Source organism: Vitis vinifera, chromosome 7 (assembly GCF_030704535.1).
Source record: "Vitis vinifera cultivar Pinot Noir 40024 chromosome 7, ASM3070453v1".
Classification (NCBI taxonomy): Eukaryota; Viridiplantae; Streptophyta; class Magnoliopsida; order Vitales; family Vitaceae; genus Vitis; species Vitis vinifera.
In genome coordinates, this window is record NC_081811.1 from 24,601,958 (window position 1) to 24,628,279 (window position 26,322).

At 35.4% G+C, this 26,322-nt stretch overlaps 4 protein-coding genes across 4 annotated transcripts; 2 read left to right on the top strand and 2 right to left on the bottom strand.

Annotated features, from left to right (window-relative positions):
• Positions 1-646: 646 nt before the first annotated feature.
• On the top strand, positions 647-5,840 carry LOC100854470 (AP2-like ethylene-responsive transcription factor AIL6). The gene is made up of 10 exons (XM_059738580.1): positions 647-981; positions 1,162-1,384; positions 1,884-2,466; positions 2,809-2,891; positions 4,152-4,160; positions 4,273-4,361; positions 4,476-4,549; positions 4,641-4,691; positions 4,817-4,893; positions 5,179-5,840. Exons 2-10 carry the CDS (start codon positions 1,246-1,248, stop codon positions 5,622-5,624), a joined length of 1,551 nt encoding a protein of 516 aa, XP_059594563.1. The 5' UTR covers positions 647-981; positions 1,162-1,245; the 3' UTR covers positions 5,625-5,840.
• Positions 5,841-5,951: 111 nt separating this feature from the next.
• Positions 5,952-6,822, bottom strand: LOC100854495 (uncharacterized). Its single transcript, XM_003635494.4, has one exon. It carries the CDS (start codon positions 6,820-6,822, stop codon positions 6,181-6,183), a length of 642 nt encoding a protein of 213 aa, XP_003635542.1. The 3' UTR covers positions 5,952-6,180.
• Positions 6,823-7,460: 638 nt separating this feature from the next.
• Positions 7,461-11,967, bottom strand: LOC100855257 (receptor-like cytosolic serine/threonine-protein kinase RBK1). The gene is made up of 8 exons (XM_059738581.1): positions 11,433-11,967; positions 10,649-11,089; positions 9,068-9,325; positions 8,661-8,815; positions 8,508-8,587; positions 8,277-8,412; positions 8,029-8,178; positions 7,461-7,929 (listed from the first exon to the last, which is right to left on the bottom strand). The coding sequence occupies exons 1-8, from the start codon at positions 11,470-11,472 to the stop codon at positions 7,771-7,773; spliced, it is 1,419 nt and encodes a 472-aa protein (XP_059594564.1). The 5' UTR covers positions 11,473-11,967; the 3' UTR covers positions 7,461-7,770.
• Positions 11,968-18,745: 6,778 nt separating this feature from the next.
• Positions 18,746-26,322, top strand: LOC100241274 (uncharacterized). The gene is made up of 6 exons (XM_059738582.1): positions 18,746-19,172; positions 19,418-19,515; positions 21,032-21,852; positions 25,055-25,184; positions 25,593-25,921; positions 26,003-26,322. Exons 1-6 carry the CDS (start codon positions 18,878-18,880, stop codon positions 26,121-26,123), a joined length of 1,794 nt encoding a protein of 597 aa, XP_059594565.1. The 5' UTR covers positions 18,746-18,877; the 3' UTR covers positions 26,124-26,322.

A 26,322-nucleotide genomic window follows, 5' to 3' on the forward strand; every position in this document is an offset into this window, starting at 1 on the left:
ATACATTATATAATATAAAAAAATATAAAAAAAATGTGAAGTCATTAATAGTAAAAGAGATTTAAAATTTAAAACTAATTAATTATTTTAACTAAAAATTTAAAGGTATTTTATTAAATATATTTAAACTTAATATCTTAAATTAAATTATTAAATCATTAAATTAATTTAATAAACTTACATATGTTTGATAAAATAGTCTGATGATGAGGTGACTTAAAGCAAAAAAAAAAAAATGTTTGATAGAATAGCTTGTTTACTTAATTAAAAATAAAATAAAATATGGGAGGAGGGCTTTTTTATATCATGATATTTTTTTATAATTATTTTATGTATTTATAAATATTTTTAATATGGTATGAAAATTTAATAAATAAATTTAAGTAAGATAATTTAGGGGAAAAAAAGTGAATAATTTAAGTTAAAATAAGAAAAAAAGAGGGGGGCAAGTGTGGAGAATAGAGAGAAAAGAAAAGGGCAAATGGGTAAGAAGGGAGAAGTAAGGGGGTAACAAATTCACTGTGGGTATTGCCAGCCCGGATCCTTCGCAACGTTGTTTGTTTCAGACAAATTTTCCTGAGCGCAGAGCTAAAAAGTCACTCCTCTCTATTATTTTATTCATAATTTCACATAAACCTCTCTCTGCTCTCCTCTCTCTCTCTCTCTCTCTCTCTCTCTCAGATTTTACGCCCAATGGCATATGAAACCGCTGAGTGCTCCCCAGTCTAATCCCAATTCCCACACAGTCACACACCCGCTCTCTCCTCTTTCGCTTTCTCTTTCTACTTTCTACTTTCTACATAAGTGATTTTTTGTTAGGTTGAAGCAGCAGCTTTAGTTACAAGTGGAGTTGCATGCAATGCGTTTCTGATCACCCTTCAACGCTCCTTCTGCTCTCTTCTCTATCTTTTACCCCACTTCCTTCTTCTACTTCCTCATTCTCCAACTTTTCTCCTCCTCTTCCTCACATGCTCACTCCTGGTAATTAACGCTTCGTTGTTTCTTCTCCTTTTTCCAATATTGGGTGGGTGATTTTATTTTTCTATTTCATTTTCTTTTTGGGTTCTTGTTTGGGAGGTGAGACTTGAGAGAGCCAAAATTAATCTTTCCCACTTGACTTCGATGTTTGGCTTAACGTGGGATATTCTGGCTTTGTTTCAGTTTTCTCCACCACCAAACGGAGGATGAATGCGATCCGCTATTAGAGAAGCGAAAGATTAGTGGCTGAAGAAGTTCGCGAAAACAATGGCACCGGTGACTAACTGGCTCTCTTTTTCGCTCTCTCCCATGGAAATGCTGCGGTGTTCAGAGTCTCAGATTATGCCCTATGAGAGCTCGTCTGCTGCTTCTCCGCATTACTATGTCGATAACTTCTATGCAAACGGTATACCCATTTTTTATTTATTTAATCTGGAGACTTTAAGCTCTGTTTGGTTGCTGAGAAAATGTGAAGAACTCCAACCCAAATCTGTAGTAGGACTCCGCGCTTTGACTTGGTTTTCAGTCATTTATCAGCAATCAAATGGAGCATTAGTGTCCGACAGCCGGTCAGTTGGAGAAATGCCCCAGCTCACTCCTTATGTCCATCCGCTAATGACTAAAAATACCCAGAATTTTTTGGGCTTCTGTTTGGTTCCCTAGAAAAACGAGGAAAGCGAGTTTTGAAATTTATATTATCTATTGCATAGCAGCAAAGAAAGGGGGAACTCAACTAAGCTAGTTAAGCTGATTTTGTCTTTTCATTTGAACCAAATCACAATAGGAGATATTGTTTCAGTATTTTTTTGCCCTAGTTTCTTAGCAATCAAACGGGTATATAGAGATTACATATCCAAGTTAGCGCAACTCGAACTGAGTTACTGAGTTGACGCGTCTCTTTGCAGGGTGGACAAATCCTAAGCCTCAAGTTATGTACACAGAAGGAGACGACTATCAAGTAAAAGAGGCTGCTACACCAAGCATTACCAACTCGTCCATGCTCACAAGCTTCGTCGACCCTCAACTCCATCACCAACAGGTTCCCAAGCTCGAGGACTTCCTTGGCGGCGACTCATCGTCCTTGGTCCGATATTCGGAGAGCCAAACAGAGACCCAAGATTCCTCCCTGACTCACATCTACGACCATGGTTCTGCTTACTTCAACGAACAACAAGATCTCAAAGCCATTGCGGCGACGGCAGGATTTCAAGCCTTTTCTACTAACTCGGGATCGGAAGTGGAAGACTCATCGTCCATTGGGAGAACCCAGCTCGCATCGAGCGATTTTCCAGGTCATTCGATTGAGTCAGGGAACGAGTTGGCCTTCTCGCATTGTCCTACAGGGGCATTGTCACTTGGGGTTACGACTACGACTACGACTACTCAGAGATCTGATCAGCAGGCTATTGTTTCAGCTGATTCTGATTGCTCTAAAAAGATTGCTGATACCTTTGGCCAAAGAACTTCTATTTACAGGGGAGTTACCAGGTATGGATACCGTTTTTTCCTCTCTGGGTTACATCTGGCATTAGTCCAATCTTTTCCTTTGTTAGAACCCCTTTACTCCATTTTCGAATCCCAAAAGTGGATAATGGGGTTTTGAATCAAAATATGAGCCATTTTTATGGTCTTGAGTTTTGTGGATTGCCTTTCACATGAAAAAGGTGTTACAGTTGAGGGTGTAGGTGAGTTCTCTGGGTAGCATTTCTCACATGGAACAAGTGGTTTCGTAACAGCATTCACTGTTTCAAGTGTTTGGGTTCCTGGGAACTTGTTCATCAGTGTGTATAGGGAACAAACTAGTTTATTGCTTTCTGTATTGCTTTGCAGACACAGGTGGACGGGTAGATATGAAGCGCATCTGTGGGATAACAGCAGCAGAAGGGAGGGCCAGGCCAGGAAGGGGCGTCAAGGTCTTTCTCTCTCTCATATACTGTCCATTTATATAAGAAAATCCGATGCTATATTGTATATATTAAGGAAAATACTGTAACAATGAAAAGAAATTTGCATGCACTGAGTGGAAGTAAAAAGACATTTAATGGGCTGTGGTGGTGGTAGTGGGCATTTCCATCTCATCAGTCTTTTATGATGATTGATTGACTGATGGTATATATAGGTACAATTGTACTTCTTTCACTGCACTTTCTCTGTCCCTCTGCTTCCCTTCTTTCATTGATTTGATCAGATGGGCCGCCATTTTGTTCATGTGGGTTTGCTTTGTTGTCTTCTCTTTCCATCCAACTTCATCGCTTTCCTCTCTCCCCTCTCCTATAAGTTGCCCGTATCATGTTTTCTGGCTGCGAGGATGACAGGACCACCGCCAAGATGTTACAGACATGGACGCGTCTGAACTCTGAACACTTGCTCTGAAAATTTATTAGATGGCTTTTACTTTTGCTTTTCTTTTTCCTGCAACACAGAGTCTAGGTTTGACCAACCCACCCACCCAATTGAAATTAAAAGCACCCACCATTTTCGCTGAAACGCATTTATTCATGCTGGTTGTATTATTCTAGTTTTACAAGTCATGTAAGGTGGGCTTATTATTATTTTTATCTTAATTCTTATTTTTAAAAAGTCCTTTCCGTATTCTGTGTGTGAATGGAGGGGAGGGCTTTATCCCATGGTTAGAACTTAGAGTCAACACCCTGCTTCCAGCGCTGGCTGCCAGCCCAGGGTGCCTGAGATGCGGCGGGGTTCCACCCCATAACCCATTGTTCATGTACTGACATCAGATGTTGGTGGGTACACCAGGAAAATGGGGGCGGGGGCATCTTTAGATGAAGTATGGAAAATTTATTAGAAAATTTTGTTGGGGAAAAAAGTTCAGTTTGTTTATTTGTACTTACAATTTGCTAAGGCAGTTTGAAGTCTCACAAACCGCTCACATGTGAAAACTGGAAGCAACTCAGACATGCTTGAGAATGGGATTTTCCACGCTTTACTTTTCTCACATTCTGAGAAAGGGAATAAACTATTTGCCGGGATATGAATCTGACAAAAACCATGTAGCATATGGTTCTTTCTTGTTTGCTTGTGGGAAATAGTTTTCTAGCAGAAATATTTGACCATTCTGTAAGCTGATATTGGAATTCTTCTTCACTGTTGCATGAAACGTGGATTCTGGATTGTTGGTTGTTGCTGGATGTGTGAACACACATAATTAACAGTGTACTTGGGTAAGAAAATCCCGTTCGCTTCCTTTGTTCTTTCTAACAAATCCTCTAATACTGGGTTGAACAGTATTACAGAGTATTAAATTAATTATGATGGACTTGTGTAAATTATCAGGTGGGTATGACAAGGAAGAAAAGGCAGCAAGGGCCTATGATTTAGCAGCTCTAAAGTACTGGGGTGCTTCTGCAACTACCAATTTCCCTGTAATATATATGCTCTTCTAAAACTCTCAATTCTGTGAACCACTTTTTGCTGGATGGAGAACTACTTACCCATTATGAGGACTTTGTTAACCAGGTAGTTGGCATTTCTTTCAGGTTTCAAATTATACCAAAGAATTGGAGGAGATGAAACATGTGACCAAGCAAGAATTCATCGCTTCACTGAGAAGGTATACCATAACCCACCTATCTGTAGTCTGTTGTATTTGTTATCTCATCCATAAATAAAAATTGAACTTTTATTTCTTCCAAAATTTTCAGGAAAAGTAGTGGCTTTTCAAGGGGAGCTTCCATTTACAGGGGTGTCACAAGGTTTGAACATTTCCATTCATTTGAAGCATACAACTTTCGGTGTTGAGTCCATTTTCGACATATTCTTTTCCATTAAGACTACATATTAGCTTGTTGTAAAGCGGGCAAGTATAATGATCTTGCAGGCATCATCAACAAGGTCGATGGCAAGCAAGGATAGGTCGAGTTGCTGGAAATAAAGACCTGTACCTGGGGACATTTGGTAAATATGCAATTTTAACTTTAGATAATGATAACGAGATTAACGACTAGACTGGCTCAAACCTGGTGAGCTTCAGAATGTCTATTCTGGAGTGTGGACTGATTTAAGTGAGGAAAAGTGTTTGAAGAGGAGAGGGTTGTAGGTCAATTCAAATTCTCCACAACTTCACCAGTTTGAGCCCGTCTGGTCACTGGACGTGCTAAAATTAGGCTAATGTCTTAAAAGAGGGGTCTCAAAAAGAAGCATATTGTTCACATAATAATCCCTTGTAACTCGTGGTGTCAGCCACCGAAGAGGAAGCAGCAGAGGCATATGACATAGCAGCCATAAAGTTCAGGGGTGTGAATGCGGTGACCAATTTCGAGATGAACCGATATGATGTGGAAGCAATTGCAAATAGTGCTCTTCCCATTGGTGGAGCAGCAAAGCGGCTAAAGCTCTCGCTTGAATCAGATCAGAAGCCTTGTTTGAACCTGGACCAGCAAACTCAGTCCAGCGCCAGCAGCAGTGGCATCACTTTCGGCGCAATCCAACCAATTCCTGCAATCCCATGTGGAATTCCATTAGATACTGCAACTGCATTTTATCATCACAACCTCTTCAACCATCTTCACTCCAGTAACATGGGCGCCTCCAACTCCCCAGGCACGACCTCCTCCTCTATGCCAACCCCAATGGCTTTGTTGCCGCCTCCAGCTGAGTTTTTCATATGGCCTCACCAGTCCTACTGACCGCACAATTATGCTAACAATTAGCAAAAGCTCTTGTTTGTGCTTCCTACCCAGCTGACCCACATCTGACCCACCACCTCTTTCATGACTTTTAGCAGTTGTTGAAACATATGAGGTTTTGTTTGAGACAAGATGAAGTTCTAGTTATGCTAGGAAAACTAGGTTTTGTAAACTTCTCAATGGATGTTGAATGGGAGCCCTAATCTTTTTTCTTAACAGCTGAATTTCTTTTTTAATTTTCTTCAATTTTGCACAACGTTGGATCGTTGTTGCTGCCCTATCATATATGTATATATTTCCTTCCTTTCATCAACACATGAGAACCCATAGCAAAGCCAATGCGTTACATCCATTATCTTGTTGCATAATATGCAAAAACAGTGTGGACCAGAAATTTTGCATACAAGGAAAAGTGTATTACCATTACATCCAAACAATAACTGATGAGACCACTGGGATTATAACAACGTTGTCTGTCTTTCAATATCAAATGTTTTGGGCTTCCTCTGCAGGCACTTCCTAGTCAAGTCAAGCCCAGCCCAGCCCACTCTGAGGTTCAGGAAGGTGAGGCCAAGCGTTCCAAGGCCTGGCGGGCAGCATCTGAAGTGGGCTCGATCCTCAGGGCCTGGAGAAAGGCCTTCCTGGCCTCATCCTTCATCCCTTTGTGCTCATAACACTCACCCAACAAACAGAACGCCTTGCAGTTATCCTCGCTCAGCCTCACCGCCTCCACTAGGTCCGCTACCGCCGAGTCAACCCTCCGCCTCCGGTTTATAGCCACCCGCAACTCCGCCCTCTTAAACAGCGCGTCCCCTCGCTCTCGATCAGAGAGTGACTTCACTGCCGGTGGCGAGAGGGCGGCGTCGAGGGATCTGAGGGCAGAGGACTTGTGGCCCTGAAGATCCAAGGCCAAGGCTTTGAGGATCTGAGCGCCGGCGTCCTTGGGGTCCAGATTGAGGGCTTTGTTGGCTTCGGCGACTGCACCTTGGGCTAGGGTTAGGGAAGTAGCTCGCTTCTGGGCGGATCTGGCTCGAGCGAGTAGCTGAGCCCCTTGGACGAAGTGACGGTTGGCTTGGACCGTAGCTCGGTTCTTGAGACGGAGCTTGGCTAGGGCTTGTTTGGGGAGCTTGTACATAGCAACGAATATAACTAGGGTTAGGATCAGAAGCCCCGCTTGTACAAGAACATCGGGAGCCATGCTTCCAAACAATCCCACAAACCCTTTCCGAGTATGATGATAGGACTAGAAGCAGCCAAGCAGGAGCAGGTAAATGGCTGTAAAAGGGCCTTTCGATGGACGAGGGCCCAACTCATTTGATCCAGTGCAACCGGACCCACCTAACTAGTGTTGTGGACCCTATTGTTGCAGCCCAGTTGCCAAATAGTTTGTGTGACAGGCTGACAGCCAACACACTTAAGAAAACAACCTAGTTTTTAGCGACTCATGAACCCTAGCCCACTTCCACTCTAAATTTCACCTTCTGTTTATGCTTGTCACATATTTTGAATATCTTTTCCTCTAGTTTGTTTGATTTGTCAAATATTTTTTTTTTAAAAAAACATGGTATAATGCACAAATATTACAAATATTGCTAATAAAGGAAATTAGGGAACATGCCCCGACATTTATTTTTCCTTAGATATCATGTTAAAATAGTGAACTTATAATGTTGTATTTAAATAAAGACTTTTGGGAATGAGACGTATAATGGAATTGGTTCATGAAGCTAACATCTTTTCTTCAATTTCTTTTAGTCCCTAAATCTTCATTGTTTACCCATCCTGAGTGGGTCAGTTTCCCACTTCACAATCACAAATATTTACAACCATGATGGATGACCGAGAAGCATAGCAAATAAACATAAAATTTCTAATCTGTATGCAATACAACTACACACCATCCGCATATGCTTCTTCTCTTATATGCTTGTGCATTGTTCATATGCTTCCTCGGCTAGTCTTCTCTACACAACAATACATCCCCTAGGAAAACCAATACAACTTTTTGGTTTTGGGATGCTAAGACTTAATTCTATCTTAACTGGTGTGGCATATATTGTAGGGCCACACCATTCTAAACTTTCACACTGATAACTGCACAAAAGCAGCAGCAACAACAATGGTGAAGAAGGTATGCACCAAGGGGTCATTCCAGAACCAGCTCCATATGGCGATTGAGATCCCTCAGATAGCTAGTAGGGGTATAGTCTGCCAAGTCAGAGTCATCTAAAATGAGGGCTCTCCCCACATTGGACTTCTGCTTTGGTTCTGGTGATTTGCCCTCTCCCCTCAGTAGCTGCACAACCTACATACTCCAAAATTCACCTCTGCTATCAATCTTGTGCCATTACAATGGAGATTTTAATGAACTGAGGAATGGAGGGAGGAGATAAGAACTTCATACCCGGTTCATTTCTGGACGCATGGAGGATGAGTGATGAATGCACATTGAGGCTGTCAGCATGGCTCGCTTCATTTCTCCAAGATCATAGCAATCTCCCAACCGAGAATCTGCTAGTTCTTTAACATCATTTGCATCCAGCAGTGGCTTTGCCTGTACGCATAAAGGTGTGAACATAAACTCTGCAAATTAACATAACATGCAGAGATCAAATGCAAATTTTATGAGAGTTCACTTTAGTTTAACTATACCCAAATCACCAGGCTCTGTCGAGATGAATCAACTGCATGACGACCTGTTATGAGCTCTAATAATAAAACCCCAAATGCAAAAACATCAGTCTTTTCATCAACAATCCCATGCATAAAATACTCCGGGGCCAAATACCTGAAATCCAGTCCAAGATAAGCCCCAAATATTAAGAACACATGAAAGTGGAAAAAAAAGTACAAAACAGAGCATTGAAGCTGCACTGCAATTACCCGAATGTGCCTTCAATAGGGAAGACAACATGGTGAGCCCATTTGTCTGGAAGCCACTTCGCTAGTCCAAAATCAGAAATCTGCAAGGCATAAATGAAGTCACAAACTTGTGATTGTTCCAAACAAGAAACAATACATGAAAGTCAGAAATACCTGAGGTTGGTAATCTTGGGTGAGTAATATGTTAGAAGCTTTGATGTCTCTGTGAATTATGCGCCTGTGGCAGCCTTGGTGGAGATACTGCAATCCTTCTGCTACCCCTACAGCCACCTTAAACCTTATCTTCCATTCTAGACTTTCTGTTGTACCTGAAATACTCAATGTCTCCTTATCAGTAAAAGAAATATGTGATTAATGTCCATTACTAGAAAGTGAGAAAGCATTTTCCAACAAGAAGGTCCTGCCGCTTTATGGATAGTAGGAGGAGGCACCCTTACTGCTGCTGAGCAGCAAAAATTCATTTTCCAAGGGGTCTGTCGGATGTTTATAGTGACTAAAGCAAAGAAATCTCTAATAAAATCTAAAGAAGGAAATAAAAAATGTAAGGAGAGATACATCACCGTGGAGAACAGATGCAAGACTCCCTTGAGGAGAGAATTGGAGGACAAGGTGCAAACCACCATCAACACCAAACCCAATCAATCGAGCAGCATTTGGGTGGTCAATATGTGCAATAATTCCAAGCTCTGACAAGAAATCTCCGGTTCTCTCCTCATCTTCCTTCTCTTTCTTCATTAGCTTCTTGACTGCAACAAGTTGACCATCAGATAAGCACCCTCTGTATACTTCTGCATGCCCCCCTTTCCCAATCAAATTCTCTGTCGAAGTCAGATACATGCACGGGTAAGTCTACAACTTTGTATATTAATCCAAAAAAGATGCAAAAGATTTGGTTAAGCTTGAAATTTGAAGTTATTCAATCCAATATATACAATTTTTTCAAAACCCGCTGGTTTCACATTAACTATTACCATTATACATGTAGTTGATGAACTGCCACAGAAGTAACTTATCAATGATCATCCTTAAAGTTCACTTGCAACCCATTGACCAGAAGTAGCAAGTGATTTGAAAATTGGTAACCACTCATTTTTAGTTGGTCCTTGTGGAATTCCACAGGGTGAACTAGTCAACTTGGACTTTGAGGACTCAAAAATAAATTCTGAAAAACACCAGAAAAAATTGCCCAAAATTCACCATTAATGTACTCTCCTGGAATCTGCTTACACTGGCATGTGCCAGACAATTATATAGATGGGAGAGGACACTTTTTGGGGGACATGTTCATCTCTATCATCAATTAACCAGACCCACCCCACCCAACCCAAACCAATTCAACCAAAGACGCCTGCACCCTTTGGGAAGTTAAATGTAAGAATCAAGTAAGCAGTGAAGTCCCCCTATCACTTTCCTAAATCCTAACCCTTCAATCCTGTGTCAAAACTTCCTCCTCTAAAGAAACGTTATTCATTTGGTATGGAATAGAGGCTGCTTTTGACCGCTTACGTGAAGTTGATGTCCCCATCCATAGATGGGATGATTAATGGCATTAATAAAGGCATACAATGCCCCATCTATTATTCAGAGTCTTACCCCCATGAATATAAATCAAACTTAGCAAATTGGAAATTGCCAACACTATCTGCCGTCCAAGTCGACACATTATAGGACTTATGCATCTATGGGCCCTTTCATGGACTTTTCCACTGCAGCCAAGCAGCCAACAAAAATATTTACTTGGACACCATAGACAAGTTTTGAATTACGAAGGTCAAGTGTATAAAGAATAGACTATCTTGCTAAACTGATTTGAGCTTATGAATTTTGAAAATGTTGAGAATTATTTCATTATTAAATCCATTAAATAAATAAATAAGCAATTGAAAAGGAATCTGAAAAGGAGAACTAAAATTTAAGAACACGGCGGCTTCACCTTTTGGAAAGTATTGTAAAAATAATAATTTTAGAAATTAGGAAACAATTATTTTAATCATAAAAGAAAGTTTATTTTGATTTGAAAAAATAAACTATTCTTTTCAAAATTCACTTGTATCCCCTTCCATACAGTCTTAAATCTGTAAGATTGCAATACATATATATACTTGCCATAAAATGAAAAAGGGAGAAAGGGTTATCCTCACCGGAGCTAAAATTATCAGTAGCAGCGGCGAGCTCGGCGTAATCGAAGCTCCGCCATGATGGCTTTGGCACCGGCATACCTTCAACAGAAATTGGATCTTCAGCACTGCGAATTCGAGCCAATTTCCTTCGTAAACTTATCCTTGAGAGTTCGTGACCAGCCAGCGACGGGATCGTAGAGAATCTTCTGACTGACTTCTTCTTCAGAGCACCAAACAAACTCTTCCAGTGTGATCGATGGGTCTCGCGTACCAGCTCTTGATGAACTGTCGATTTGTCGTTGGAAGAAGAGCTGCAACTGCTGCAGGTACTGTGATCAGAGTCCCCACCCAACACTGGGATCTCCAATACCCCTCTTGGGGAGTTCTGATCATCGCTGCTATCCTGTTTCTTTGAACCATCTTGTGGTCTTATTTCTGGTTTTTCTTTGGTTTCTCCGATTTCTTCAGTCCCAAAAAGAAAAAAAGAGAAAAAGGAAAAACACCCACACACAAAATCAGTTCGAGCCGCTCTGTTTTTAGACTTAAGAAAGCTTACAAAAAGGGAAAATAAGGAAAAATTCTAAATATTGGGTTTCATAATCATCATTGTCAAGACGTCAGAAAACAAAAATCCCAAGCAGCTACTGGGATCAATATAGGTGAATTTTTAAATTATTCCAAACCCAAACACTGCAAGCAGCAATATTCCAAATTTTGTTGTCTGTCTCTTTTCCAAAATTTTCCTGGAAACCAAACAGGGGTTCAAGTTAACTCAAATTTGTATAATAAAGAAATATAAACTGACCTTCCACAGGGATGATTTGGGCTTCCTCCGAGTCCCCCATTTGGGAGGTTTTTAAATTGAACTCCCAGATAAGAGAATAAAAGCTACAAAATCAAACACAAAACATCTTCTGCGACCTTGCGAAGGAAAAGGAATCTCGAGAGATTGAAGGAGAAGAGACTGGAGGGAATGGGTATACTTAAAAATGGTATTTCTTCAGAGATGGATATTCTCAACGGAGCAGAGGAAGCGAAATTAAACCATCGCTGAGATGATTGGAATATATGCTATATTTATACACCTCCATCAACATCCAACGCTACACCAATTACGCCCTCCAATCTCAGCCGTCCATTTTGATTTCTCGATTACTGGCGTGACTAACGGTACTGTATCAAGGCTTTTAACTAACCAACCAACCCACCGTTCTCCTCCTAAAAACCAAAATAAAAACTCCTATTTCATAAGGTCATTTTTGGAACTCCACAAAATTTTGAGTTCTGACTCTTTTGATAAACTGTTTTCTGGAAACAAAAACAAATGGCCTCGAACTTCTCCTCTGTCGCATTAAGTTGTACGGTATATAGTTTATAAATTATTTATTTGTTTATAAATTATATATATTTTAATATAATTAAAAGGTTAAAAAATAATATGAAAATTTCTTATTCACTTCCAAAATTTTAGAAAAACAATTAAAATGTTTTTAAGGAAGTATTTGGAAAGTGTTTTTAAAAAAAAACGCTTCAAAAATTTTCAAATATTCTTTAAATATCACCCTTTTTTCGTTTTTCACTACTTTTTTATCATTTCACTGCCTTCAATTTTTTTGTGAAAATTTCTCACCAACGAATATCTCCATGAAATAATTTTGAATTTTTTTACAATTCCATCGAAATCATTACAAACTTATCATGTAATAAATTCAGTGACATTAATTTCTAATTTTTTTTATGTATTAGCACGGTTTCTATTTTCATAATCGTAAAAATAATTTTTTGACCTTTTTTTTTACAATATAAATGTTTATATATATATTTGTAATAAAACCCTTTGGTTTATTATAATTTTTTTTTAGTTAGTAATTTTATTAATATTAAAAGCATTTTTTTTTTAATTTTTATGACATATTGTTAAAAATATTTAATAGAATCACTTTTTTAAATTCTCATTCATAGAAATGTTGTAGAAAAAACACTTTTAGTAAAAACATCTCTACAAGAAGAATAACTCATTTGATAATAAATTTAACAAGTATTTTTAATATTTTTAATACTTAAAAAATAAAAAAATAAAAAATATTAAAAACACTTTCAAATATCACTATCAAACACACTTGAACTACTAAATAAGTATATAATAACCCTTATTTCAACAAGCATCTTTTCACGAAATATTTCTTCAAATCTTGTTGGAATAATTTCTTATTTTTTGCTTTAATTAAAATTGATCTTTATTTTTAAATAACAATATTGGTATTGTAAAATATTATTAATCATAAAACAATTTCTTACATAAATCAAAATATTGTTTTTATAATATACAAACATAGAAGCTATTACTATGGAAAAAAAAAAGGGCTCTTGATTTATCTCCAAATATACCTTATTATTCAAATTCACATCTTATAAATTTTTTTTCTCATGAATTAAAATATTTATAAGATTTTTTTTAATGGCTTTCTTAATAATAAAATTTATTTTTACAAAAAAATTAAAAAATATATTAAATATTCTTCTATAAAAGAAACCATTACCAAATATGAATTCGATATTGGGTGATGGGGTGGTCTTTTAATTCCTTGAAAAAAAATCTATGTTTCAAATTTCAAATACGTAATGTATTTTGCTTTTCCTTCTCTCGTCTCGTTTATTACGTGTGGATTGGTGATCATATTAAATAATTTTCACATGGGAGAAGAAAACCAATCACTCTTGAGATTAATATATCTCAACCACAAAGCATGGGACACATCACCAATAAAAACATTATTATTACTTGGCTTTAGCTGAGCTGGATATCATTAATTACTGTAACATGTAGATTATCGACTAGGTAACCGATGAAGAGGGTAATTACCAAATCTAGTATGACTGATCTTTCAATAGACTATGACCCATAGGCTACAACTTGACATTCCGTGGCATCTCAAGCCGAGTAGCTCCTGTGAATGCGGTGAAGTGACCAACTCCTATATCCTAATGCTGCCATGCCCCCATTGACTAGACACGCTACGGCACGTTTACCAAAAAGCTACCAGGCGGGGGTTTCTTGTATGTGGATTTTTCGTGGGGGAGAGACTGAAAACGAATTTAAGAAAAGCGATTGATGATTGGGCGATGACAGGATGGCACTGACCGCAACTTTACTACACTCATCTACTCGGTGAACCTCAGCACATGGAGGCTTCACCAATTTTGCTAGGCCACGCAATGAACCCAGAATCAAAGTTCTAATCTCACGCAATGAAATTGAAATTCATTAGATATTTTTTTGTGGAGGAGAGGGGGTATTGACTATTGAGTTAGTTAATCTTCGGTCAGCAAAAAAATGGGAGGAATATAATATAAGGACTGAAAATGGAAGTGGGGAGGAGAAGATTATCTGTTAGGTGGGTGAACCAAACCAGTTAAAGTGACATAAAGTATTTTTTTAAAGACCCACGATCCCAAAAGCTAAACCCACCAACCTCACCCAAGTCACGTCAGTTAGAGAAGTATGTTTAACTGAAACTCTGTGACGTACCCAGTCAAAAATGATGAAGACATTTCAATGGGTTTCTGAGGCTTTCTTGACGGAATCAACGGCCTAATGCAACAGTTTCATTTTCTAATGTTAAGTTAAGGGGCACCCCTTATCTTCTTGAGATGACCAAAAGTGAAATGGACCTTTTAACAAAACAGGATTATGTAATCCAGAGAGAGACTAGTACAATCTAGGTCGGAGCCGGATTTGGTGCTCCCAATTTAAGGTGGGGCACCAACCGAAAAGTGGGTTAGCTGGAGAAAGTCCTAAAAAAATGTCGATGGATCAGTTGTCTCACCACCTGATTGATCTTCCTTTGGTACAGGAATACAATATTGTAACATGGTTAAGGATGATTCCAAACCTTGGTACAGGAATCGTCCTTGAGAATCTAATTTGAAGCCTACCTTCCTAATTTTTGTGGCAATCAAAGTCAACATTCAATGCAAATATGCCATGGAAGGTCATACCATGTGGCTCCACTAGTATTGAGATTTTCCTCCTCTTTCGTTCTCATGTTAAAATCTAGAGATGTAAATAAGGTTAATTTGACCGGTTTTAAGTAAAAAAAATGAATTAAATCTCAGTTTATATGTGATAAAAATTAAATAAAACTAAAGTGGTGTTTATTTTTTTGTGTAATTCTAAATAAAAACTTAATGTTTAATAGTGTTTTGTAGTATTTTATTTATATTAAGTATTAAAAAGTAAAGAAAAATCAATATGTTATTTTTTCTATTTAGAAAAAATTAAATATTTTGACTTTTTCTATTCAATAAAAAGTTTATAATAAGTTATGAAAAAATAGAAAAACAAACAAACTTAAATTCTAAAAACAAATTATTTTCAATAAAAAACCAAAAAAACAAACACACTCTAAGCCTTATAAAATCATTTTGATTTGATTTTCATGAATCAGTTTTGAATTAATGTTTTTACTCAATGTTTATAGTAACACTTTTTGTGCGCCCAAACCATCATTTTTACTCATTCTACTTACAATATATAATATTTCATTATTTCTATTATTGCTTGCAAAATGCCAAAATATATGCAAAATTATTGAAAACATTAATAATATTATTATTTAAATATACATATATATATATATATATAAGATAAAACATATTTTGCTTTGTTTTCATAAAATAATTTTCAAAACCAAGATTGTAGGGAAAAATACAAAAAACAATCTTTGAAAATTTTCATTTAGAAGTTTGTTTGATAAGATAAATTCAATAGTTTTTGTTAAAAAAAAAAAAGGAATTTTCTAAATTTGTTTAATTATATAAATCAAATAGTTTTGAAAATAATGGAAACATAAAATTTGTTTAATTATTTCCCATAATTAGTTTCAATTTTTAATATTTTGTTATTTTTAATTTGTTTAAATTGTAACACGTGCAAAATTAGACGCATTTTTGTATAAATCTAAATTAAAATTAATTTTTAATCATATTTAATTTCTTCAAATTTGTTATCAACATACATTATAAATCTTTTTTTTTTCTTGCTTTTGGGGATTGAAGACATAAATATGAATTTATTGTTCTCCAAAAATAACATGTTTTATTGAAGCACTTTGCCATAATAACACAAAATAAATGAATATTTAAAAATGTTTTTGTTTTTTTTGGGAGAAAAGAAGTTGCTTATAGAGATGGAACCAAAAGTATTGTGAATTTGCTCTAATAATAATTATTATTATTATAAATAGCCACAAGGTTACGTCAAAGGATACATCCATATCAACAACTCAATCCAAGTCTTGTGACATAGAACTCAAATAAAAGTCATGATAATGGGAGTTTATGATATTGTCATTATCAAAAGTACTAACGGACTTTTTCTTATCTTTATTGTGTACGTCTTCATTTTTTTTTTTGGGGGGGTTTTATTTTTTTTTATTAATTTTGCATTTTTCTTATGTGTTCATGTTTTCAATTTCTTTGTTTTACTTGAATTTTAACTATTTTACCATCATTAAAAAACTTCATATTTTGAAAAATAATAGTTCCTTTTATATGCTCGATATGTAGCCCTAGTTAACAAAGGTTATGTGTTGATTCTCATTATGTACGAGAATATAAATTCAATCACTAAAGTAGTCATGACCCAATGGTACCATCTTATTTGAAAAATCACGTATTTTTAGAAGTCTCACAAATTGAATATCTTTGTTCAAATTTTGTACATTATAAACTGTTAATATGAATTATATATATTGCAAAGTTCTCATATTTAATTCTTTGAAAATAATTATTTTGTATGATAACACTCTTTAATATGCTTTAATTTAAGAAAGTTATCGTTAATATTTTATTGCTTGTTTGACCTTGAAGCCTTCATTAAGGCATTTAGTTCAAATTTGGATTATCAATTATGTTTTAATTATAACTTCAATAATATCACTTAATCATTTGAAAGTTATTCAATTTCTATCCTTGAAAATTTGCTTTAATATTATAAGTTCGAAAATGACAATAGTCCATTAACTAAGCTTTGCATCAAAGTTTATTACTCTAAAATTGATATCCTTTTTCTACTTCAAGTTTACAAGTTTCTTAATTAAGAATGGTTTATTGTTGATAGTAAGATTGTAAATAGGCCTTTTTTATTTTTTTAATTATTGATTATAAGATTATAAGATTTAAATAAGTTTGAATTTGACTTGAGATTAACTTATTTTTAGCTCATTTCGTTTTCAACTAATTAGATAAATAAGTCAATCTTGAATAATAAGTTAAGCTTGTTTAAAATACCAATTGAGTTTGGTATTGACAAATTAGGTTTGAAAAACTTATGAATACATGGAATTTAATCAAGATAGGGTTTGAGTTTTATTAAATACCAATTAGTCTAAATTTGACTTCTTACACTAACGATGAATCAATTCATTTATTAACTTATTAAGTACTTTAATTTTTGCATAAGTATTTAATCTCGAAATCATGAACCAAGAGAAGAAATTGATAAAAGATAAATTGTGATACAAGTAAACCTTGATAAACCAATGTACCATAAATTAATAACTTTGTTTAAATAATAAAATTTTCTTATGCTAATTCAAACAAGTGCATTGAATTAATAACCTCATTAAATATATAAGATAATAATGTTTTTAGAAATCCTTAAAGGCTCAAGGAAATATTGATTAATAATTAGCAAAGTATCTATGTAGAACTTCATAAGATAGTGTTAAATAACCTTTTATAACTTATATTTTTTTTTTTCAATTCACTCATTCTCGAAATCATCGCATACTTAAAAGTGTTTTTATTTATTTTTTATTTTTTTAATTTTTTTAAGGGTATTAAGTTTTGACATCATATCTTTTCTTTTTATGAGCATTTCTATATTTTATTATTTTAAGAGTTTTTAAAACTTTTATGTATTAACTTTATTACTCATCCATTGTTTTAGATTTATAAGTCATGTAAGTACGAGTATTATATAGTAAAAACCAAATACCCTTTATAAATTAATAAATATTCATTTATCAATAAATCAATAACCTTGCTAAAATAATAATTTCTTTTAGGTAATATTTGTTATTTAACTATTTTTGGAAAATAATTTGCTTTCAAATTTTAAATTGTTTATTTTTAACTTTTTATTGACTTATTTCTTAAAATTTTTGATTGGATAAAAAAAAAATATTTAACTTTTTATAAATGCTAAGAGTAACATATTGATTTTTCCTTATTTCTTAATACTTAAAAATAAATAAAAAATAAAAAATAATTTAATATTTAACACTATTAAGCACTATTTACTTATAAATTCTATTTAAAATTAAGTAAAAAAAAAACCAAATATCGTCTATCTAAAAGTATTATTTTATAGGAGGTTTACTATAATGGTTTAGTAGAATTTTTTTTTCTTTTAATTTAAAGAATGAAAAATTTAAGTACATTTGAGAATCCTATTAGTTGCTCAACCTAATATTTGAGCCCAATCACTCTTAAATCATCTTTTTAGACACAGATGTCATTTTAGATTGTCTGGGCCTAGCCCAAGCCCAAAAAGCCAAGTTTCGACTCAGTTTTCCAGTGAAAGAAAGGCATTCGGCTGAGCCCTCTTTTCGAACTTTAAGGCTTTAGGCTTCGGTTTTGGACCCAATCTTTGGGCCTCATCCATTTCAATTTCAATTTTAATAATATTTAATAAATTTTAAAATTAAATTATAACTATCACTTATAGTTATAATAATGTGAACAAGATGTTATAGTATAGAATCTATGATTTTTTTTTTAAAATAAATAATTTTGATTAAAGAACTTAAATTTGTGCTTAAAAAAGAATTAAACAAATATAAATAAAATATATTATAAAATAATATTAATATATGCATTATTTAGCATATATGTATATCATTATTTTTTATATTTGATAATATAATAATTTTATTCATAAATTTTAAATATTTTAACAATAAAATTTATTAATAAAAAATTAAAAATTATGTAGAGATTTCCAAAGTTTTAATAATAAATATTGAAATGCTTTAAATAAATATTAAAATATATCATATCCCAAAAGAATAATAAAACAATATGTTAGATAGACTTATTGTGGGATAAGATCCAAAAATAATACATATCATATTGCATTAAAGCCTTTGCATTCGTGGCTCCCAAACGCATCGTTTTGCTCTATCATCGCTCCTAAGTCCCACCAAAGGCTGTCGTTGTCAGTCATCCTTCTTCCAAGAGAGAGCAATGGCATTGCTGGGCGACGACGGGCGAGGCTTTGAGCTCGCTCGAAAACTCGAAAGCTGCGGTGTCTGGCGCTCGTGGCTCGGCGATGCTCTCTACTCCAACTTCGTCCAATACCTCTCTTCACCCAACACATGGGAATCCTTCATGAGAAGCGACGATTCCAAATCTAGGGCTCAGATTCAACTGCAGCTTAGGGCTCGAGCCCTCTTGTTCGATAAAGCTAGCGTCTCTCTCTTCCTCCGCTCACCATCTACACCGACTTCTTCGTTGCCTGTTTCCAAGCTCAATCCCTCTTGTAAGAAATTCCAAGTTAATTTCTTGATTTTAAAAGCAAAACGATCGATTTTTGTAGAATTAAGGAAATTTATTTTGCCGTTTTCAATGTAGATCCCTAATGTAAGAAATTCTGAGTTAATTTCCTTATTTTGAAAGCACACTTGCATTTTTTTTTTTGTTTTTTTACATATATTCCCGTAGAAGTGGATATCTTAAAATCTTTGATTGTAGATTCATCAATATGTGCTCGGTGTACTTACTCAGATTTGCAGTTGCACGGGGATGACGTGTATTTCACTCTAGAACAAGATGTGGTTCAACAGCGAGAAGGCGTTGTTGCGTCCAATACGGCGCCATCTAAGGTCTGGTAACGTAATTGTGATGATTTTCTTAACAAACATTATTGCGCTGCATTTGCTTCTGCTTGAAAGTTGATGAATATGAATCGCTATGAGAGCTTTTTGTGCGAGAATTTCAATAGCTTAAGTCCAGGAATACCTCTCCTAGCTTTTTTATTCTATTTCTCAACATCTTTCATACATTCCATAGTTATTTTAATCATTAAGAAAGTTTCCACTATGTTTGGTTCCTAGAAAGTTTGAAAGAAAATGCAAGGCAAAGAAAATAAAGAGGAAAAATATGAAAGAAAATAGAAAATAGATTGAAAGTCAATAAATTATTTTTATAAGCCACTTCAAACTCATTTAACTTATTTAACTCTTCTATACAAAGATTAAATAATTTAAGAACATAAAAATTTCTTACTAATTCTAATTATATTTGATTTTTTTTGGTGTTATTCATAGTAAAACCAAACATGACAAAATCATTTTCCTTAACATTTTTTTTTCTTTTTTTAGTATTTTTCAGGAACCAAGCATAGCCATCTAAAAGGTTGTTCTAAAATCTATAGGAACACATTTGGGGGTGAATATGCGGGTTAAGACTTTCGGCCTAATTATTCCATTTTAAGCCCTAGTTATCTATTACATGGTGATCTCAAGTAATCCGCAATAATCACAACTATCTATAAAAATATCAAGCGACCCTTCAATTACAAAAACACAAGATATATGTGGAAAGCCTTGTCAAGAGATGAAAAACCATGTGTTTTCTGCCTATTTTTATTTATATATATAAAAAAAAGAGATGAAAAACCACATGCCTTACGATTACCACAACAATTCATTAAGAAGAAAAATAAGTCATGTACAAGAGTGATGTTGGAACCAAGATCAACAATCTAATCTTACTTAACCTAATATCTTAACTTGATATCTTCGTGCTTGATCACCAAGATCCTCTTGATTAATTTCTTAGATATCCTTGCAATTAATGCATTCTGGGATTTCAGAAGCCACCTTATCAGTTGCTCTCTGTTTGATATTATTTTTCCTTATGCGGCTTAATGAGATAAAAAAATTCTTTGTACTCATTTCTGGACTTTTGGTTGGTTATCTCTCTCTCTCTCGCTCTCTCTCTCTCTCTCTCTCTCTCATATGCACACAAATATGTGTGTATCAAGTTTGGATAAATTTAAATATTTAGTAAGCAATATTCCTAGAATATGCATTCCTAGGACTTTCTTTTCTCTTTAATACATTTTACACTAACCTATCAGAAAAAAAAAAAAAAAAAAAATCCTAGAATATGCATTCCTCAAAAACCCCGCATACTAGAAAGTCCTATTTCTCATCTCAATCTGTTTACTTTGGTGAGATTCTCTACTTTTAAGATGATGTTAACCTATACTAATCCTTTTTCAATCTAGGCACTTATAATAATGCAAGAAGTGTTAGTATAATAAGATCATATCTTATATATCCTTTCACATGTCTGTTATTGTTGATTAACTAACATTGTCTACTGGATATGCAGATTCAACCTAAAGCTGCCTTTAGTGTTGGAGCCAGATATGCTGAATCTGAAATTGATAATATATCCCAGAGATTTAGGCATGAAGAATTTCCGGAAACATGGTATAATCTATTTATTGAGAAGTATAAAGCTAGCAGACCATATAAGTTATCATTTGGGGAACGCGAGTCAGACAAACGTACGCCTAGGGACATGTCTGTTTATATTAAGCTTCTTGAGAAGCATAAGAAAAGGCGAGTAGCATTCAAGGAAGATCAGCACATGGGGTTTGGTAATCCCATTGTAGAAAATAAATCAAGCATGTATCCAAGTTCTGTTTTAGATGGAAAGAACTCGGTTGATGATGACACATATTTTTTCCCAGAAACAATGTTTACATTGAACTGTGTACCTGATAGTGCACTTCTGCCCATAAATAGAGTAGAAGACAATCAGAAAGTGGAGTTTTATGGAGTTCTTGATACCTTACCGCAGGTTATGACCAGGAGTCCTATTATGATTGAGAGGCTTGGGATTAGGCCTGAGTACCATAGTATGGAACAGGGAGGAAGTCAATATCGTAATAAAAATGGTACTGAGGGGAATAGGAAACTTCTTGGCCAAGAGCAAGCATTACAAATGTCTCAAAAGGTAATTGCCCGTATGCTGACAAAAATGGGCTTTGAAGTTGCCACAGAAGTTCCGATGGAAGTCTTATCTCAGTTGCTCAGCTGTCATATCTGTAAACTAGGTCGCATCTTGAAAGTTCTCTCTGATAATTACAGAAAGCAGTGTTCAGCTACCGAGCTGCTTAAAATGTTCCTTCAAACAACAGGATATAGGTAAGTAAAAATCTTCTTATGTTAGATTTTCATTTTTATATGAGATCTTTTAGTAGATTCCTTTTTCTCCTTTTAAAATTAATTTTCTGTTCTATTTTGTTTTCCAAATTCTTGACACGATATTATCTGAATTCTCAGGTAAGATGTTAAGTGACAATAAACTAATTTCCAATATACAGGGATAAACTTAGGTTAGCATGCATTGTTCAATCTAAAATTCTGTTTTAGTTAAGCTTGGGCTTGCTTGAGAATGATAAAATATGGAAACTTTACTATGGAAATTGATGGTACCAATGCATGGAGTTTATGATTTGAAGGTTTTTATGATAATAAGGGAACCACTCCTGTCAAAGTAATGGAGTCTCAAGTTTTTATCTGTACCCCTAAACCATGATTCTCTTGCTGCCTTGAAGAATATTATTGGAATCTCCCAAGAAATCCCATCCTTGACCATCCCAAAGGATAGGTCTTGATATGCAGTCTACTTAAACTGAGAACCTTTTTTTTTTTTTCAATTACAAATATAATATTTGATATAAATAGCACCATAAATGGGTGATTAAAAAAAGGGGGAGGGGGGAAGACAAGGCAAGGCTAAGAGCCTAACCTTCAGGCCAAAACAACAACCTCTAAGGTAAGCACCCTATTGATAAACTGGAGAATACATAAGCACCCCTTTGGAAGGGACTCTTTAGACCAACAGGTGGGGGAGGCTTAAGAAGGCCAGTCCTTCAAAACCAACTCCGACTGCTCCACCTTCCTAAAGATCATTTGGTTCCTTTTTCTTTCAAATGCACTGAAACAAACCTAAAGGACTAGTTTGCCGTGTTGTCTCTGCTTCCTGAAAAAACTACCACATTAAATAAAGAATCGCTCACTGGTTAGTTTGGGGTGGTGTCAAAAGGGGGGCGGGGGTCAGTACCAGGTGAAGTTGTATTATGATTCTTTGCCTACTACATGGTCAATTGCGTTTCTTGCACAGGAGGTTTGGCGATTAAACACTTCTTGGAAAGTGACATACTATAGAACAATTAATAAGGGGATGATCCTTGGCAAACTAATGTGGTTTGTGTGAGATGTGCGGGGAGATATCTAACGATATTTTCATCCGCTGTGTTGAAGTCCGATTATTGCGGAATTGCAGAATATCTTATGTTCTATTTTTGAGATTCAATGAATTTTTTTCCAATTGAGGGGCTTATGTTGAATTGACATGTAATAATAGACAAGTGTCAGAGGAAGGTATGGAAGGTTTGCTTATATGCTTGTTTTTGTGCTTGTGGAGACAACCAAATGACCGTGTTTTTGACAAAGAGAAAATCCTATTGAAAGGGTCTTCTATAAATATTTAATTCAGTGGGCTAGAGTCCCCTCAGGGTTAGAGTTCAACTCTCTTTGGGACTTTATTGATGGTCTAGGGTAGCTAGGGATTGTGGCCTTGCATTTTCTTCTCTCTCTCGACATCTCTTGGTCATCTCTGTATACCTCCTACATGTAAGGGTTGTCTCTCCACCAACTATAGATGCCAGCTAGAGTAAGGAAACATTTTGTAATCCCAATCTCGCAATTATAGAAGTCCTTTATGAGCCTCTTCCCCACCTTCTTAACATTAGTAACCAACAACCCTAGCTTTTCAATCCTTTTATTTTATTTAATTATTTATTGGGAAAATGAGGAATCCACCCTAAAAGTGAAGTATGTATTTTAATGACTGGCAAAGCAAACTTCAAGTGATATGAACCTGCCCCTCTACCTTATACCCTTTTAATATCAGTAGGATTGAATTCAAGACCTTTGATTCATTGCCAGAAGGCACTATGATATTTGAGAGCAGCCTTGCCTTATCAAACATTGTGTCAGAATTTCTTCCCATGGCAATTCTCCACTGCAATGCTGGTGAAGCCTACAAAAACCTTACTAACATTCCTGGTAAAAATGTAAAAATGGTTTGTTTTTTCCCATGTTATCATTAATTTAAAAGGCTCAATTCAGATACAGATCACTCATTCCATCAATTCTAGTTTTTAGCCAATAAATTTATTAATTTGGAAAATTCAACAGTTGCCATTTTGTGGCTAGGTTACTGTTTAGTATTTACTTGTAATTAGTTGTAATTTTTGTACAGAAGGGGTATTTGGATGTCCCCTAGAAATCAATCATTCTGTTGTTTGTTTCCTGTTCTAGGTACAAACAGATCCTTTTTCTTTGGTGGGATAGGTACACACCCATTCTTTACAATAAATTGGTTACAAAACAACAGTCCAGTTGATGCATAAACCTGGAGGCTGGGGCATTCTGGTTAAAAAGCAACGATTGAGTCAATGCAAACTAGGAGGCTGGAGCCAAATTTGAAACAAGGATAATTTAAATGATCTCATTTTTCTTTTCTCCTATTAAAGATTCTTATAAACTCATTTTCAACATAATACTGATTGCAATTTCTGTACAAACCATACAATTATTTAATTTCCATGCATATCAAACAATGAAAAAAAAATAAAAAATCCATGAAATGTTTGCATACATGAATTATCCAAACAATTTTTTTGGGGGCCAATTAACCATGTTTTTCTAATACAAACCCCAACACAGATAGAGAGGAAACAGAAACCTTTTTCCTTTTTTTCTTTTGGGTGGGTGGGGGGGTGGTGTTGCCTAGGAATACCTTAGGTACTAATTACTCTGTTTGTGCTTATCAAATTCATTACAGCAATAATTATGCTTCTTTCTTAAAACTGTTGGTATCTATTAAATTCATTACTGCAATCTATATGGTTCTCTTTTCAATCATGTTTAAATAATAACAAAATATGGGTTGGCTGGTGTCAATTCTTAAAATTTCACCATCAATTATTTCATGTATCAGAAGCATGGTTAGTCAACTTCTTCACTGCCCCTTTTCCTTACAGTAGCGTGGAAATAGGGCTTGTATTGAATTGTCCATTTTGTTTTTAATGTCTGTTTGTGCAACATCTACTTTCTCATTGAATTTCCGGATAATTTTGAATATCTTATATTTTCACATGCTTACGAATTTTGTCTAGATGATATGATCTTGCAATTATGGGTTTTCAGATTGACATGTTCCTGGGTGTGTTTTTTTTTTTACCCTGGGAGATGTTGTGAGCACACGGGCTCCTGTTTAATTTTGTTTTAGTTATGTTGTTTCCATAATCTAACATTTTCCCCCTTTTCTCGATAGTAATTTTGTGGCTTTAGTGGAGCATGTTAAGGATGGCACCTCAAATTTTGTACAGCAAACGCAACAAGTACAGGGAATCCAGCCACAATTGCAGCCACAGCACCAGAGTCTCCTTCGGCAAGCTCAACATGTATATGCTTTTGATATCTTTTCATTGAGCTGTATTTTGCTTGTGAACTTGTATACGATTTTTATTGCCTGTTTTAACTTCAGAGGCTGTTCTAGAAACCCCAAAATCTGACCATCTGGTCCGAAGTTGTATTTGGATTATCCTGACATGAACAGCCTCAAATTGTTTCCTTCAAATCACACACACACATGCCAACAAAAAGGGGTGTCTTTTGGAAATTTGTGAACACACACCAATTATTGAACACAATTGCTGTGATTTGAAGCAAGTTGGTTGTTTGCATGCTAGATTTCCAGTATCCTAATAATTTCTGAGGTTTACTGAGTTTTGTTAATCTAGTAGTTTTCAAGCTGATGTTTGGACATCATTAGAATGAAAATTCCATGATAACTTCTGGTGAATCAACAGATGCCAAGACAAATGCATCCCCAGATGCAGCAGATGGTTCATTCCCAAAATCTGGCTTTTCAGCAACAGCAGCAGTGGGACAGAATGCGAAGACGCCAACCAGCCACTCCTCGCCCTGGTATGGATATGGACAAGGACAAGCCTTTGGTACAAGTAAAGCTTGAGAATCCGTCAGAACTACCACTAGATAGTAATGCCTATAACAATATCAATACCAGGCAAATACAGTTCCGGCAGCAGCAAATTGCTGCAATGTCAAATCTCCATGCTCAACCTGGCAACCAGTTTAGACAACTGGCTTCCCTTCAAATTCCTCAAATCCAGACACAGTAAGGAAGCTTATTAGAAAATGGTCGGATTTCACCGAGTTCATCACTTTGAAATTCTCCTTACTTCTTGTTTCCATGTAGGAACATGAGCATGGTTAGGGCTCCACCGGTTAAGGTTGAGGGCTTCCAGGAATTGATGGGTGGGGATGCTACAATGAAGCATGATTCTGAGGAAAATAAGCTTACCTCTCCTTCAAAGTAAGTAACACATTTGCATGGGGTGGATCCCATTTTGGTACTCCGATTTTTTTCCATCTTTTGTTATGAACAACTTTTGTTTCTTTATTTATTCATCTGTATATTTTATAGCTATAAAATATCATGCATGTATAGTCAGAATGGTGGAGTGTTTATAACTGAATTTCCATAATGCTTCGTTTAATTGATTTTTCTTTGCCTTA